General features: G+C 36.7%; 1 protein-coding gene across 1 annotated transcript; it reads right to left on the bottom strand.

The window, feature by feature from the left end:
• Positions 1 to 10,524: 10,524 nt before the first annotated feature.
• LOC122043992 (uncharacterized mitochondrial protein AtMg00810-like) lies at positions 10,525 to 11,736 on the bottom strand. The gene has a single exon (XM_042604543.1). It carries the CDS (start codon positions 11,734 to 11,736, stop codon positions 10,525 to 10,527), a length of 1,212 nt encoding a protein of 403 aa, XP_042460477.1.
• Positions 11,737 to 16,786: the final 5,050 nt, after the last annotated feature.

Here is a 16,786-nt window from a genome sequence, read left to right on the forward strand (position 1 = left end):
AATTATTTTGTGAATTTGAATTACATGAGCAAGCTAACTTGAGTGAAATCAGGAAAGATATTACTTTCATTGTAGGTCAAACCAAGTACAAGGAGGCCAAGGAGATCTCGACTGGAACCAAAATCCGAAGACGAATTGGATTCAGATGAAGATGACGAGGAGTTGACATTGGAGATCGTTAACATGGTTTGAAAGATGATCAAAAAGAAGAAGGGCTTCACTAAGAGGGATATTAAAATGAAAATTCAAGCCAAAGGCAAGCAAATGGGTTTGTGCAAAACTAATAAAGCCAAAGCAGATGTGATTTGCTACAAATGCAATCAAAAGAGATATTACAAGTTCGAATGCCCCAACTCTAAAGATATCAAGAAACAAAGGAAGAAGAAGGGCAGTTAAGGCCACCTGAGTCATCCTCAGAATCTAATGGCAATAGAAGATGTACTTGAGCTTGAGTTCAAGTCAGACCGTGGCTCTGAATCAGAGTCAAATCCAAACCAATAAGACTACGAGGTAACCTCTCCTTTAGTTGAAAAACTATATGCAATAATTACCTGCATGACTAGAAAATTAGCTAAGTCTAAAGAATGGATTAGATCACTTCTTAAGGAGGTGAGAGATCTTAAGGGGAGGATCAACCTTAGTTCATCAGCTAAAAAAGTTCATGAAGGAATCTCAACTTAAGCTTAAAAACTTGAGAAAAAAATTCTCTCTTGAAAGATCAAGTTGAAGAACTTAAATATACACTGGAAAGGTTCACATTGGGCTCAAAATATTTAAATACGATGCTTAAGTCTCACTTAGTTGCATACAATAAATTCGGACTTAGATACATATCTAGAGCTTGTTATAAATCATACATATCCTTAGTAAATAGGCATCCGAGCAAAAATAAAACAATTAAAGCTTGGAGTTCATAAATCAAGCTTGATTAATAAAATAAGACATATCACATATTAGATTCCCAAGGATCAAATTCATTACTTAGATAAAAAATATCAAAGTCGCAATCTAGGGTAGACAAAAAAAAAATGTATGCCATATCATTAAATAAGGCATTAATCTAGGGGAGCATTTACTTACTTTTTTTTTTTTAAATTACTTTACAAAAAAGCTTTACTATGCTTGTTATACTTGACTTGATTTCTTTCATTAAATTTTTAATTTAAAATAGGTAGATAAGACTAGAATGACTGCGGGCATTTGATCTTGACAACATAATATCAGGATGTGCCAACTGATAGTACGTTAGAGAAATTTATATTGGTGCATTTTACATTAACAGTCTAACTAAGGTTTTGATAAATGACAAGTAAATTAAGTTAGATTTTGTCGTGATCTAACCACTTGATTAAGTGTACAGGAGAAGTCCAGATAGAACGATGGACTGATCGGATGCTCACAGGGAGGCCCGAAGTAGGTCAAAGTGACTGATTACTCGTGGAGAGGCCTGGAGCAAATTATGGTGACCGGAAGCGGATGTTTACGGGAAGGCCCAGAGCAGGTCAGGGTGACCGGATGCTCGCGGGGAGACCCGGATCATGAGAGTATTGTGGTCATTCGTTTGAGGGGAGGATTGTTGGGGGTTCAATTAAAGTCCCACATTGGAAAGATTTGGTAAAGATCATGGATTTAAAAGGATGTAGGATATCTCCATTGGCATGAGACCTTTTGGGGAGAGCCCAAGAGTAAAGCCATGAGGGCCTAGACCCAAATTGGATAATATCATGTCATTGTGGAGATATGTGGACATCCTTTAGGTACAACAAGTGATATCTCCACTAATTAAGCCGGGGGAATCATTTTTAGATGTTTTTATTTTTCGCATTCTATTTGAATTGGTAAAACTTTACCTATTCAAATAATTTTCCTTAAGTTGGTGCAATTCCTCTCAAGTTCTTTTATATTTTTTATATCTCAAACTCTGCTAATCCAAGATCAAGTCTTGGCATCTCTTTTTAGTTTTCTATCTACAGCTGTGAAATGACCCAAAACAAAGGATACACACCGCCCATCCTCCCCTCTTCAAGGTGACGACTTCTTGTACTGGAAGAAGCGGATGAATGTGTACCTGAAAACAGACTTCGATCAGTGGTTCAGCGCCACCAAAGGGTACAAGGCACCAATGGACAACGTCAGAATTCCAATGGACCCGGAAAATTGGAATCCGGAAATGAAGAAAAAAACATAAATTGACTTCAAGGCCCTCAACACAATCCAGTGCGGGCTAACAAAAAAAAAGAGTTGAACCGCGTCGGCCCTCACGAAAACGCCAAAGAGCTATGAGACAAACTCATAGAACTACACGAGGGGACCAACGACGCAAAGGTAACGAAAAGAGACTAATATCTAAATAAATTGTTTAATATAAAAATACAGGAAGGTGAGACTGTCAGTCAGCTGCACACAAGGATAAAGGATATTCTCAACGGGCTTCACACCATCCGCCATCAGATGGAGAACTGGGATCTAATCAGGTATGCTCTAAACGTGTTTCCTCGAAATACATTGTGGGCATCTATCGTGGATGCCTATAAGATTTTGAGGAATTTGCCAAAATTAAAATTAGACGAACTCTTTTGTGAATTAGAGCTACACGAACAAACTAATGCCAAAATCGAGAAAAATATTGCTCTTGTTACAGGAACGTCGAAAGAAAAATCCATGACCAAGACGAAACCTAAAATTGAGTCTAACCCAGAGTCAGACGATGAAGAATGCCTGGTGAACTTGGTAAGAAAAACATTCACCAGAAGAAAGAAGAACTTCACCAAAAAGGATCTGCAGAAGATGAACTCCGCCTCCAACTCGAACAGCAAGAATGTGACATGCTTTAGATGTAACAAGAAGGGACATTACAAGACCGACTGCCCAAGTCTTAAGAAGAAGAAAGCTCTAAAGGAAACTTGGGATGAATCGTCCTCAGAGGAATTGGACAACGACGAGCTAAGACACAACAACTACCTCGCACTGATGGCATACGAACCAGAATCAAAGAGTGAATCGGAAGACGGGTCTAAGCCCGAGTCAAGCTACGAGTCTGCACTTGTTTCCGAAGATTCCGATGAGATATATTTTGATTTAAGTAAAAAGTTTTTTAAAATCATTTCATATTTAAATAAGAAATTAACTACTTTTGAAACTAAAATAATTGAACTAACCCAAGAAAATAAAATACTTAAAGAACAAATAAAATTAAGTTCAACAACTGAACCAATTCAAGCTAAAATCCCAACTTAAGTTGCAAAATTTGAGGAGAATAATTTCAGACTGAAAAATAAAATAACTGAACTAAAAGAATTACTTGAGAAATTTACATCTAGATCCAAGTACCTTGACATAATACTTGGATCACAAAGAGTTGTGCACAATAAGTCTGAACTTGGATACAAGTCTAACTCAACCAACAAAACCTTTATTTATTTAGTTAACCAAAATAAAAATCAAATTAAGGCCTGGGTTCCAAAAATGTGTCTAACCACGCAAGTAAGACTCAATCAATATTACATACATAAAGATAAAATTCATTATATAAATCAAAATAAATCAAATGACTTTCCCTTAAATTCTAAAATTAAAACTTCAAAAATAAATACAAATCAAAAGAAAAAACCTTAAGTTAATTAAACCTAACTTAAATGAATACAACATAAACACAAGCTATACTACAACTATAAAACAAATCGACATAAATCCAAAACTTAAACCCAAATATTTAATAATTCAAGGGGAGACTCCAAATTAGTTGGCACCTCAAAAAATCAATAACTTACCCAGATGGGTAATTAGGACTAGTCTAAATAGAGACATAAGTTTAACTTAACCAACCGTACTGGTTAAGTTTTGGATGATAGTAGTTAGAGAAATTTAGTCTATGCATGTCTAGGAAAATATGATTTCTACCTGGTGCATTTGGTTTAGTGGAACTAACTGAAGCTACCCCTTACGGATCTTAACTAGTTAGACCAAGGTTTTATACTAAGTTCAGTGGCTGGAACTATTTGAAAAACCTCGAAAGCATAGTTACTCTAATGTCCAGGTGACTCACCATAGTCCAGAAGTTAATTCAAAGAATATCTATTTGGTGAATCCAAAGCTAAACTTAAATCTAACACAAAGTTAAACCAAATTCTGAAATTTAACTTAACTCATCTCACAAAATTATAGGATTCCCTAATTGAAAATATAGATCGGGTGAGATGAATAAAGATCAAAATTAAATTTTATTACATCAAAATAAATACCAATATCAATCTAAATCAAAATTGAAATTACTTTAAAACTTATTTTATTTTTAAAATTACTTAAAAATTATTTTAAAATTACTTTAAAAAATATTTTACTTTAAAAATTATTTTAAAAATTCTTTAAAATTATTTTAAAAATTATTTAAAATTATTTTAAAAATAACTTTAAAAATCATTTTACTTTAAAAATTACTTAAAAATTATTTTTAAATTACTTTAAAAATCATTTTACTTTAAAAATTATTTTAAAAATTACTTAAAAATTATTTTATAATTACTTTAAAAATTATTTTACTTTAAAAATTATTTTAAAAATTTCTTTAGAATTATTTTTAAAATTATTTTAAAAATTTATTTCAAAAATAACTCCACGGGTACTTTCAAATTAAATTTATAAATAAAATTAAACTAAGTTTAGACTTGAAACTAAATCTAAAACTTAAAATCTAAATTCAAGATAATCTATCCAATTGATAAATAAAATCCTATTTTTTTGTAGGAAATAAAGTGGATATTAGACAGTGGATGTTCCATACATATGACTGAAGATCACACCAAGTTCATCCAATTAACTTACAGTTGCCTTTGGGAACAACGACAAACTCAAGATAATTGAGATAGGTAATATCGAACTCAAAACTAACTTTATTGTTAAAAAAGTGCTATTAGTTGATGACTTCAAATATAATCTACTTAGCATTAGTCAACTGTATGATTCTGGATATAAGGTTAGATTCTTATTTTTGAATGCTTAATCAAGCACTTAGATAACCCTAATATAAATTTAAAAGAGTTTAGGAAGGACAACATCTATACAATTAATCTAACTGTCTCTTTACTTAAATGTCACCTGACACATAAAGAAGAAACTTGGCAATGACATAGAAGAATGCCCCACACAAACTTTAGGAACCTAACAAAATTAAATAGTTTAGTTAGAGGCTTACCAAAATTACCCAACTTAGATGCAACAATCTATAATGCTTGTCAACAAGGAAAGCAAACCAAATCAACTCACAAATTAATTAATCAAACTCAAACTAACTCAATATTAGAATTACTACACTTGGACCTTTTTGACTCTCATAGAATCAAATCCATAAATAGGAATCTCTATTGCCTTGTAATAATAGATTATTATTCAGGATTTACCTGGGTAAAATTTATTAAGAATAAAGATAAAACGTTTGAAGTATTCAGCAAATTTTGCAAACAAACTGAAAATTAAAATGATCTAAAAATAAAAAAAATCAGAAGTGATAACGGACGTAAATTTAGAAATCGCAACTTTAATCAATTTTGCCTTGAAAATGGTTATCATCACGAATTTTCATGCCCTAAAATTTCCCAACAAAATGGAATAGTAGAAAGAAAGAACAGAACTCTATTTGAAGCCTCTAGGACAATGCTAAATGAGTATAAACTATTAAAATATTTTTGGATAAAAGCTGTTAGCATAGCCTACTATGTACAAAACAGAACCACAATAAATAAAATATATAATAAACCTCATTTGAACTCTATTACAATAAACAACCTAATATTAAATACTTTAAAGTATTTAGATGCCCAGCGTGCATACTAAACACAAGAGAATGCTTAAAAAAATTCACTTCAAAAGTAGAAAATAGAATCTTTGTAGGCTACTCATTAAATAGTAGATGTTACAGAGTAAATAACAAAGTTACACTAAGAATTGAAGAAATCTCTAATGTAAAATTTGAAGAGACCAACCAAAACTTAGAATAAACCCAAACTCAAACAATTGATTTTGTTCGAGGTAACAGTAGTAAAGGGGAAGCTAGTGAAAACCTAAGTCATGAATATGAAGAAGAAGATCAACCTCAAGTAAATGAACCTACTAGAACTGTAAGAGTTAACCCAAACCATCCAATTGATCAAATAATTGGTAACTCAGACCTAAGAGTTTAGGCTAGATCATCCTTTAGAAATTTAAGTCAAATATCTTTGATCTCAAAAATTGAATCCAAAACAATAGAAGAATCCTTACTTGACCCAGACTGGACCATAGCAATGCTGAAAGAACTAGCTCAATTTGAAAGAAACAAAGTCTGGGACATAGTACCACCACTCAATAATAAAAAGGTAATAGAAATAAAATGGGTATTCAAAAATAAACTAAGTAAAAATAGAGAAATTATTAGAAATAAGGCTAGACTAGTGGCTAAAGAGTTTAGTCAAATAGAAGGACTTGACTATGATGAAACATGTACCCAGTCGCTAGACTTGAGTCTATTAGAATGCTACTTTACTATGCACCCTACAAAGGATTTAAACTTTATCAAATGGATGTGAAATCCACCTTTTTAAATGGGCTAATAAAAGAAGTTTATGTCCGCTTTCTAGAAAGAGAAACTCTAACTTCTTTCTTAGATTTTCGGTCATCTTCCACATGGTGAAGTGAGTGATTCTTAGGCTTTTTCCGATGACTTTGGAAGGCTCTTCTCCGGCGACCGTCCACTCATGGTGGATGTCCTCTAGCCGGTGGTTCTCGGGTAGATTTGGAGGGTGCAAAGAGGATATCCTACTGGCTATATTAGAGTTTTATTCTCTGATATAGGGGTGTCTTCTCACCGATCTATTGGAAAATTACTCTTTCATTATCTGGTAACCCTGCTCCTCTCCTCTCCCCGTCCTTTATTGTGTTTTTCTAGGTTTCTTCCTTGGTTTTCCCATGTTTTTGCCCTCCTCCTCTATTTTGGTTCACGTGCAAAGGATTGTTACTTGCTGGTTCTCCATTTCCACACATCAACGAAGGACTTCCCTTGGGTTTTCCGGGGAACTGAATAGCCAGTGGATTCTCCGACCAAGTTTTTTCAAAGAAGGAAAGTTCTATACAATTACTCAGCATTAATGTGTCATTAATTCTAAGGGATTTTGGATTTAATTGGAGCGGTGCATAATTGGAAATATTGGGTGGAAAATTCATTAGATTTCTTGGTCTTACACGGTGATCTTTGAAGATGTTGGGACTTGTTGACATATGGAAGGCTAGGTGGCAATTTTTACATGGTGATGTTTGAAGGTTTTATGACTAGTTGACACTTGGAAGGCTTGGTGGCAATTTTGCATGGTAATCTTTGAAGGTTTTGTGATTTGTTGACATTTGGAAGACTTGGTGGCATGTTTTGATTTGTGATTGAGACTTCAAGTGGACCCTTGGCAATGGATAAAAAGAAGAAAGGTTTCAAATATTCTCCATTGTGTGAAATTCATGCAAAGATCTCATTTGAAGAATCAAATTGATGAGGATCATGTAGCTGGTGTGACTACCTTGCCACATGGGACATCGGAGTTTCCTCCCCTAGGACAGACTCAAGGAGTGCCAAGTTCACCATCACCGAATGTGGTGGAGACCCCATCGGAACAGCAACCTCTGGTAGCAAACAGTTAAACGGAAGAATGCAACAAGACTACGAGAAATGGAGGGGGCAAGCAACCTCAACAAAAGAAGTCTTGGGCTAATCTTTTCAAAGATAATCGAAAGACGAAACTCGCCATGTCACTGAATCAATATGAAGCTAAGGGGGAAAGACTTAGTTTTGACTATGATGACATTGATAGTGTCGAAGATGCAATGGGGTTCTGTTTGGTCGGTTGCTTCATGGGCCGACACCCTGGGATAGATGACATCAGAATTATTGGTGCTCGATGGAAGATTAAGCACACATATTTCTTACACAAGAATGAGTCGGTGGTCTACCGCTTTGACACAGAGGAAGATCGTGAAAAGTTTATAAAGGGAGGACCATACTTTATCTTTGGAATACCTATTTTTTTGAAAATCATGCCAAGGTGTTTTCTCTTCAATGAAAACTATCGCTTTGTCCCTACTTGGATTCAAATCCATGGGCTACTATCGGATTGTTGGACATAAAAGGTGCTAAGTATGATTGGATCGGAGGTGGGTAAACCGCTTTACATAGATAACTTAACGCCTACAAGAGACTGCTTGGCGTATGCTAGACTTTTGGTGAAAATTTCGACGATTGGAGAGAGGGTGTATGAGGTCCCCATCACTTTGCCTAGTAAAGTTCAAATTGACCTCCGTATCATTTATGAAAGCTTATCGGAATTCTGTGAAGTGTGTAAAAGATTGGGTCATTGTTTGGGCACTTGTCGTCGAAATGACGCCCCAACGGGATAACATGTAAATCGGTTAGGTCCTAATGCAACATGTTGCAAATGGACAGCGACAATGGAGGCCAAGTTCGCAATCAGTAAGAGAACGGGGGAGAACAAGAACGAGACAGCAATGGAGGCCGGCTCAACAAAGACAAAATGTGGAAATTGTTGTTGAAACCCAAGTCGTTGGAGTCCAAGGTGTTGTTGATCAAGTTGGACTACAAGGTGATATTGACCGTAATGTTGTTGTCCAAAATGTTGAAGACGTTAGAGACTAAATTGTTGATGAAGTTGTTGTCCAAAATATTGAAGACGTTGGAGCCAAGGTTGTTGACCAAGATGTTGTCCACAATTTTGAAGACATTGGTGTCCAAGGAAAAATTGCTAAAATCATGGAAGTCAAAAATTTTGAAGCTACTGTAGTTGTTGATCAATCCGTGGAAGTCCAATGTCTTTAAAGCCAAGATGGAGTCCATTTTTATCAGGTTGGCATCCACAGAGAGGCTCACATTGCAAAACTTCCACCATTAGTCAACACAAGTGCTGTTGAAGAACTATGACAGCAGGCGGCAACATCCAGCAGGGGGAGCTCCGTTTCTTCCTCCACGACATTAAGTGAAATATTATCATCTACATCTAATGAGTCTTCTTTCTCCTCCATTCCTACAGCTACTACCTCAACTGCAAATGAAGACACAAAAGGAACTACAAAGGAGGTGATGCCGACACCAAGTTGTGGGAGACAACTTCAGGCGCGAACAACCCGCCATGGTGGTCAATGAAGGTTGCTGCGTGGAATATTAAGGGTTTTCACAAACCCCTAAAACATGGGGGAGTGCAACACCTCCTCCAACAAAAAGATATCCAAATTATGGCTTTAATGGAGACAAAACTCAATGAAGATTCTTTAAGTCCCATATTACAAAGAAAGTTTATAGGTATGTGTTATGCGCATAATTTTGATTTCTCTAACCATGGTAGGATACTTCTTCTTTGGGAAATGCACAAGGTAGATGTGGATATTATCTTGACCACCGAATAATATATACATTGTCATGTTCGTTGTCGTATCTCTAGCAGGAGATTCTTGGTGATCTTTGTTTATGAACTTCACTCTATTGTCACAAGAAGACCTCTGTGGGAAGCTCTTACTGATATTGGGGATACCATTTCTGAAGCTTGGATGATCATGGGTGATTTCAACTCATTCCTATCTATTCATGAAAAATAAGGTGGTTCTCTGGTTACAAATCATGAAATGAGAGACATGCAGATTTTTGCTCAAGCTTGTGGTTTGGTGGATCTTCGGTCTGTTGGATGTCGCCTTACATGGTCAAATGGTAATGTTTCTTGTAAGTTGGATTGAGATCTTGTAAACTCTTTTTGGCTAATAACAGATTTTGATGCGTATGCGGAATTTACGGGCCCTGGATGTATTTCGGATAATTCTTGCACTATTGTTCATACGTTAGCCAAGGATCGTACCCCAAATACACCATTTAAATTTCTCAACATGTGGACATTGCACAAGGATTTTTTGAAGGTTGTGGGGGATTCATGGGTAGCCCCGGTGATGGGCAATGCGTAATTCATCCTAAAGACAAAGTTGTTTCGATTGAAGAAGTGTTTGAAGGAGTTAAACAAAAATCATTTTGGTCACATTTCGGAGAAAGCTAGAAGAGCAAAAGATGAGCTTGCGGAGATACAAAAGGGCATTCTTGATGGTGGTCTAATTCCCTTAGAGTACAACCATGTGAGGAAGAAAACTACCCTACTTATGGAGGCGGAAAGATAATTTTATCAACAAAGGGCAAAGAACATTTACTTGAGGAGTTCGAACAAGTGCACAAAGTTCTTTCATGATGTGGTAAATGACAAAACAACTTTGAAATTCCAGAAAAAAGTATCCCTTTCTTCTCCGGAGCTTTCTCATTAAATAGAATTGCTTTACAATTTATCTTTAGTAACAAAGTAAATATAGCTACCATATTAATTACTGATAATCTAATTTAAGTATGTACTAATTACAAATAATCTACTCTAGGTAATAATATATACACAGCTAATTAGCACAATTATGGCAAAGTAAATTCCATATTTAATAGGCCATAATATCTGCCATTGATATCCCCCCTCAAATTGATGCTGGATGATCAACAAGCATCAATTTGTCAATAAGAAAGTGATGACGATGTCGGGAGAGAGCTTTAGTAAACACATTAGTAATTTGGAATTCAGTGGTTATATGTGGAAGAGTGATGACACAAGCATCATATGCCTCACGAATAGAATGACAATCTACTTCGATGTGTTTGGTGCGTTCGTGAAATACTGGATTAGCAGCAATTTGAATAGCACTAGTATTATCTGCATGAAGTGGAGTAGGTTCAAGTTGGGAAAACCCAAGTTCACCCAACAGTCCCCGAAGCCAAACTATTTCAGAACAAGCAGAGGACATAGCGCGATACTCTGATTCTGTGGAAGACTTAGACACCCGATCTTGCTTCTTACTTTTCCACGCAATAAGAGAGGTACCCAAAAACATGCACCAACCTATAACTGAGCGTCGAGTATCAGAACAACCAACCCAATCAACATCACTATATGCAACCAAACGAATAGGAGAGCCCGTAGAGAAGAAAAGTCCCCGGGAAGAAGTGTCATGCAAATAGCGAATAATGCGTCGAACTGCAGCCAAATGAAAATGTATAGGTGTTTGTAGAAATTGACTAACTTGTTGAACAGAAAAGGCAATATCAGGCCGAGTAATAGTCAGATAGTTCAAGCTCCCCACTAGTTGTCTATATAAAGATGGATCTGGGAGAAAATCACCCTCATCACGACAATATTTAACGTTCACCTCTAAAGGATGATCAACAGAACGACCATCCTGTAGACCAGCCAAAGTCACTATCCCCTGAAGATATTTATGTTGGTGTAAGAAAATTCCAGCTGGAGTAGAGTGTACTTCAAGCCCCAAAAAATAGTGTAAAGATCCCAAGTCTTTCATATGGAAAGACCCCTGAAGATGCTCTTGAAGCTGAGAAATTAAGACAAAGTCGGACCCTGTAATAACAATATCATCAACATATACCAGGAGCAAGACGATTCCTTTTGCAGTTTTGCACAGGAATAAAGAAGAATCATACTGACTTTGGACAAAAGAGAAGTTAATAAGCGTAGAGCGGAACTTGTTAAACCAAGCACGTGGAGCCTGCTTTAAACCATAGAGTGAACGTTTTAGTTTGCAAACGTCAGAAGAGGGTGTAGAAAATAATCCTGATGGTGGAGTCATATAAATTTCTTCCTTAAAATCTCCATGCAAAAAGGCATTTTTCACATCCATTTGTCGTAATGATCATCCCTTGGAAGCAGCAAAGCAAGGATAAGTCGCACTGTCGTCATCTTAGCTACAGGAGCAAATGTCTCCTCATAATCCACTCCATACTCCTAGCGATTACCAAGTGCCACCAGTCTTCCTTTATATCTATCAATTGAGCCATCAGATCGTAGCTTAATAGAATATACCCATTTACAACCAATGGGCTTAACACCACTTGGGCAAGGAACAATATCCCAAGTGTGGTTCTCCTGAAGAGCCTGAAGTTCATCCTGCATAGCTTTAACCCAGCATGTCTGCTTAGTCGCATGCGAATAAGAGGTAGGAACTGTAGTATCAGCTAAAGTGGCAGAAAAACCATATTTATCAGGAGGATGACGAGTGCGAGAGGATTTTCGAAGAACCATTGGATTAGGATCGGGAAGAGTTTGTGATGGTGAGGTTTTTCGTCGTTGATATATAACACCAGGTATAAAACGATCAGTTGATGGAGAGGTATCTTCAAAATGAGGAAGAAGAATACTTCCAGAAGGAGAAACATGTTGCGGAAAATAATACTCATGCTCAAAGAAAATCACATTTCGGGAAATACGCAAACGATTAGCAATCACATCATAACATAGAAAATCTTTTTGAACATTGTTGTAACCCATAAAAGCACACCGTACAGAGTGAGCTGTAAACTTGTGACGCTCATGAGACGGCAAGTGGACAAAACAAACACACCCAAATGTGTGCAACATGCGATAATCAGGATGCATACCAAAAAGACGATAGTAAGGAGAATCAAAATTCAGTTGTTGAGAGGACAACCGATTAATCAAATACACAGCAGTAGACAAGGCTTCCACCCAAAATGTAGGCGGAACTGAGGACTCTAGGAGGAGTGTGCGTACCATATCCAATAAGTGACGATGTTTTCGTTCAGCCACCTCATTTTGCTGGGGAGTATAAGGACATGACCGTTGTGATAAAATACCTTTGTTTTGCAAAAGAGTTTGAAATTCATGTGATAGATATTCACCACCATTATCAGACCGTAAAATCTTAATGCACGTAGAGAATTGTGTCTCAATAAAAGCCAAAAATTTTTGAAAAACAGTGAACACATCAGCTTTACTACATAGAAAATATATCCACGTGAATCGACTATAGTCATCAATAAACGTCACAAAATATCTATATTGTGCATGGGAAGTAACTGGAGTAATGCCCCAAACATCACTATGTATTATCTCAAAGCATGTTTTAGCACGACCACCATGAGTAGAAAAAGGTAGAACTTTACTTTTCCCAAGTTTACAAGTAGTGCAGGCAAGAGGTAATAGATGTTTAAAAGACTGAATGTTGTCACCAAGAAAGCCATTCTTCATTAAATTAGATAAAATCACATTATTCGGATGGCCCAATCGTTTATGCCAAATATCAGCCTTATTTGCAGTAACAATAGAAGAGAAGGACAAATTTCTAGGAACAGAAAACTGCAACGGAAATAATCTTCCCACTTTATGCCCCTTCGCGATCACCTGACCCGACACTTGATCCTGCACAATACAACCATCACGAGAGAAATGTACATCACAGTGATTATCAACCATCTGACCAATAAAAATTAGATTTGTAGACAACCCAGGAGAGATAAATACATGACTAAAAGAAGACCCTATATCACCAATGGCTGTAATTGGAAGATTACTGCCATTAGCAATCTGAATATTTTGTGAGCCATTATACTGTCGTACATTATACGACAGATCAGGTGACCCAGTCATATGATTGGACGCCCCAGAATCAACAATCCATGAAGAAGAAATATTCATACCTTGGCCTTGAAGAGTAAGAGTAGAAAAGGCTGTGAGAATCATCTGTTGGACCATCTCTGGCGTAAGAACAGATTGATTGGTGCCAGTGACTGTAGATGTATGACCAATAACATTCAGATTTGGAATAGTAGCTTGAAAAGCTTGGGTTCGTCGATTTTCCGGACGTGTAGGACACTCCTTAATAATGTGCCCATGTTGCTTACAATAGTTGCAGAATTTCTTACTGCAGTTGCGAGCAATATGCCCAAACTCCTTACAACTATAGCACTGCAGTTGATCCTTACCACGGTTCCTCCCTTGAGCAGCATAAGCAACATTGATAACTGTAGATTTTTCTAGTGATGCACCTAGAACAGCTTGGGTAGCCAATCTTTGTTCTTCACGCAACAATTCTCCAAGACATATATCCAAAGAAGGAACTGGATTTCTATTTAGCAATCCAGCCCGAGCAACATCAAAGTCTGATCTCAATTTCATTATAAATTGATCGCGTTTACTAACTTCATGAATTGCCTGAATACTAGCTAAGGCCTCCTTTGGTACTTTTGAATATATAATATTAGAATATTCATCCCAAAGATTAAGAAATCTAGAATAATATTGCTCAATAGAAAGATCGCCTTGACTGAAATTACCAATCTCAAGCTCTAGTTGGAATCGCCTTGCAGTATTATCTTGATGATATATTCGTTTCAGGTAATCCCATATCTCCTTAGCCGTATTAAAAGGACCTAAATTGTTCACCATATGAGCTTCGATGGATCCGAGAAGCCAAGAGATAATTCGGGCATCCTTTGTCTCCCATTGACCAAGGTCCTTAGCGTTTTCAGGAGCCATTAAAGACCCATCAATGTGACCCCAAAGCTCTTTCCCTTTCAGAAACATCCAGAACTGAAATTCCCATGTTGCATAATTCTTTCCGGTAAATTTGATTGCCAAAGTCTCCGTAGGCATTCTTCCGGAAAAATTCTCCTTAGCCATCCGAAAAACAAGTCAATCCAGAAAAACAGAAATCTTAATCCAAACTCTCAATCACAAGTCAATCAACCGAGAGAAAAAAAAATTGTTGATTTGAAATCAACCCAAAAGAAACAAACCAGAGAGCTTTAAGGGCAGAAGAAATTTCAGCCTTCCTTTGGCTCTGATACCATGACAAAACAGCTTTGAAATTCCAGAAAAAAGTGTCCCTTTCTTCTCCGGAGCTTTCTCATTAAATAGAATTGTTTTACAATTTATCTTTAGTAACAAAGTAAATATAGCTACCATATTAATTACTGATAATCTAATTTAAGTATGTACTAATTACAAATAATCTACTCTAGGTAATAATATATACACAGCTAATTAGCACAATTATGACAAAGTAAATTCCATATTTGATAGGCCATAATATCTGCCATTGATAGTAAAGAGAAACAACAAGAGAAATGCTATCATTATGCTCAAGAAAAGGGATGGGGAACAAACTACAAGCTTAAGTGAAGTTGCAGAGGAGTTTATTGATTATTTTCATGGGTTACTTGGCCAAAAGGAGGTGTGTGCCGAATGGGACAACAACTCACTCATGGGGCGAAAACTCACAAGGGGTCAATATGAGAATTTGTGTAAGTTGGTTGAGGAAGAAGAGATTAAAGTTGCCCTACATGATATTGGATGTGGAAAGGCCCCGTGCCCGGATGGGTATATCTCAAAATTTTTCACTTCTTTATAGGATATTGCTGGTAAGAATTTTGTGGCAGTAGTGTAGGAATTCTTTCAACATAGCAAGATCCTCAAACAATGAAACCACTCTTTGATATCACTAGTGGCAAAAGGAGATCATGCTATTGGGGTTTCGGACTATAGGTCAATATTTTGTTGTAATGTCTTCTATAAGGTAATATCGAAGATACTTACTACCCGATTATCAAAGATATTGGACTTCTTATTAGACCCGGCTCAAGTGGCGTTTATTAAGGGGCATTCTATAGGGGACAATATATACTTAACTCAAGAATTGCTTCAGAAGTATGCTCGCAAAAGGATCTCCCCTAGATGCATGGTCAAGGTTGATTTGAAGAAGGCCTTTGATATGCTTGATTGGGACTTTCTCATGGCCGATCTCGTTGGTTTTGAGTTTCCTCAATGATTTTGAGATTGGGTCAAGTTATGCATCTCCACAGTATCATTTTCTATATCATTAAATGGCGGAGTATATGAATTTTTCAGTGGGAAAAGAGGGCTAAGGCAAGGAGATCCACTCTCTCGCCTTCTATTTGTCTTATGCATTGAGGTTCTCTCAAGAAAGTTAAAGGAAACCTCCATAATGTCTCCATTTCATTTTCATCGAATGTGTAAGGAGGTTGGTATTACACATCTTGTATATGTCGATGCCTTAATGCTATTTTGTAGAGCGGATGAGACATCTACCCAACACCTAGTGGATTGCTTGAATCAATTTGGAGGGATCTCGAGCCTTAGAGCAAATTGACAAAAGACACAAGTTTACATGGCGGGTGTGGACACAAGTTTGAAGAACTGGTTATTGCAACTTTTGGATTTTCAAGAAGGACAATTTCCTTTTAGATATTTGGGCATCCCTTTGGCGGCGGAAAAGCTAAGGATTGCGAATTATGGACCACTTCTTGAAGCTATTGCAAGGAAGATCAACTCATGGTCTAAGTACACTTTATCCTATGGGCGCTTGGAACTAGTGGGGACGGTTCTTCAAGGTATGAAATATTTTTGGCTTTCCATGCTCCCTACTTCTAGTGGTGTGATTGACAAAATAAATGCTTATGTCGAACGTTTGTGTGGTCCTCAGAGTATCCATCCATTTCTTGGTCGAATATTTGTTTGCCTAAACATGATGGGGGTTATGGCCTTAGGGATCTACTAGCATGGAATGAAGCATTGTTGTGCAAAGTATTATGGAATATTCAAGCAAATACAGATTCACTTTGGGTTAAGTGGGTGTGCCAACATTATATCAAAGGTGCAAATTTTTGGGCATGGCAAAAGAAGAACTCAGACTCACCTTTAATCAAGAGACTATTAGGGATCCGAAGCAAGATACTAGTTGTTTCAGGTGGCGCGTGGGAGGAAAATATGAGGATGATGGATTGGTTTATTGGAAATGGAAAGGGGGTTATATATGCATATAATTTCTTCATGCCAAAAGGATCGGATGTTGCATGGAAATCTATGGTGTGGATGGCGGAAATCATGTCGAAGCATCACTTCACACTATGGAT

The sequence above is a fragment of the Zingiber officinale genome, chromosome 2A (assembly GCF_018446385.1).
Source record: "Zingiber officinale cultivar Zhangliang chromosome 2A, Zo_v1.1, whole genome shotgun sequence".
In the NCBI taxonomy this organism is placed as follows: domain Eukaryota; kingdom Viridiplantae; phylum Streptophyta; class Magnoliopsida; order Zingiberales; family Zingiberaceae; genus Zingiber; species Zingiber officinale.

What these genes read in the sequence shown, in the direction of transcription:
- LOC122043992 (XM_042604543.1), bottom strand. Translation starts at nt 11,736, where the DNA reads ATGGATGTGAAAAATGCCTTTTTGCATGGAGATTTTAAGGAAGAAATT.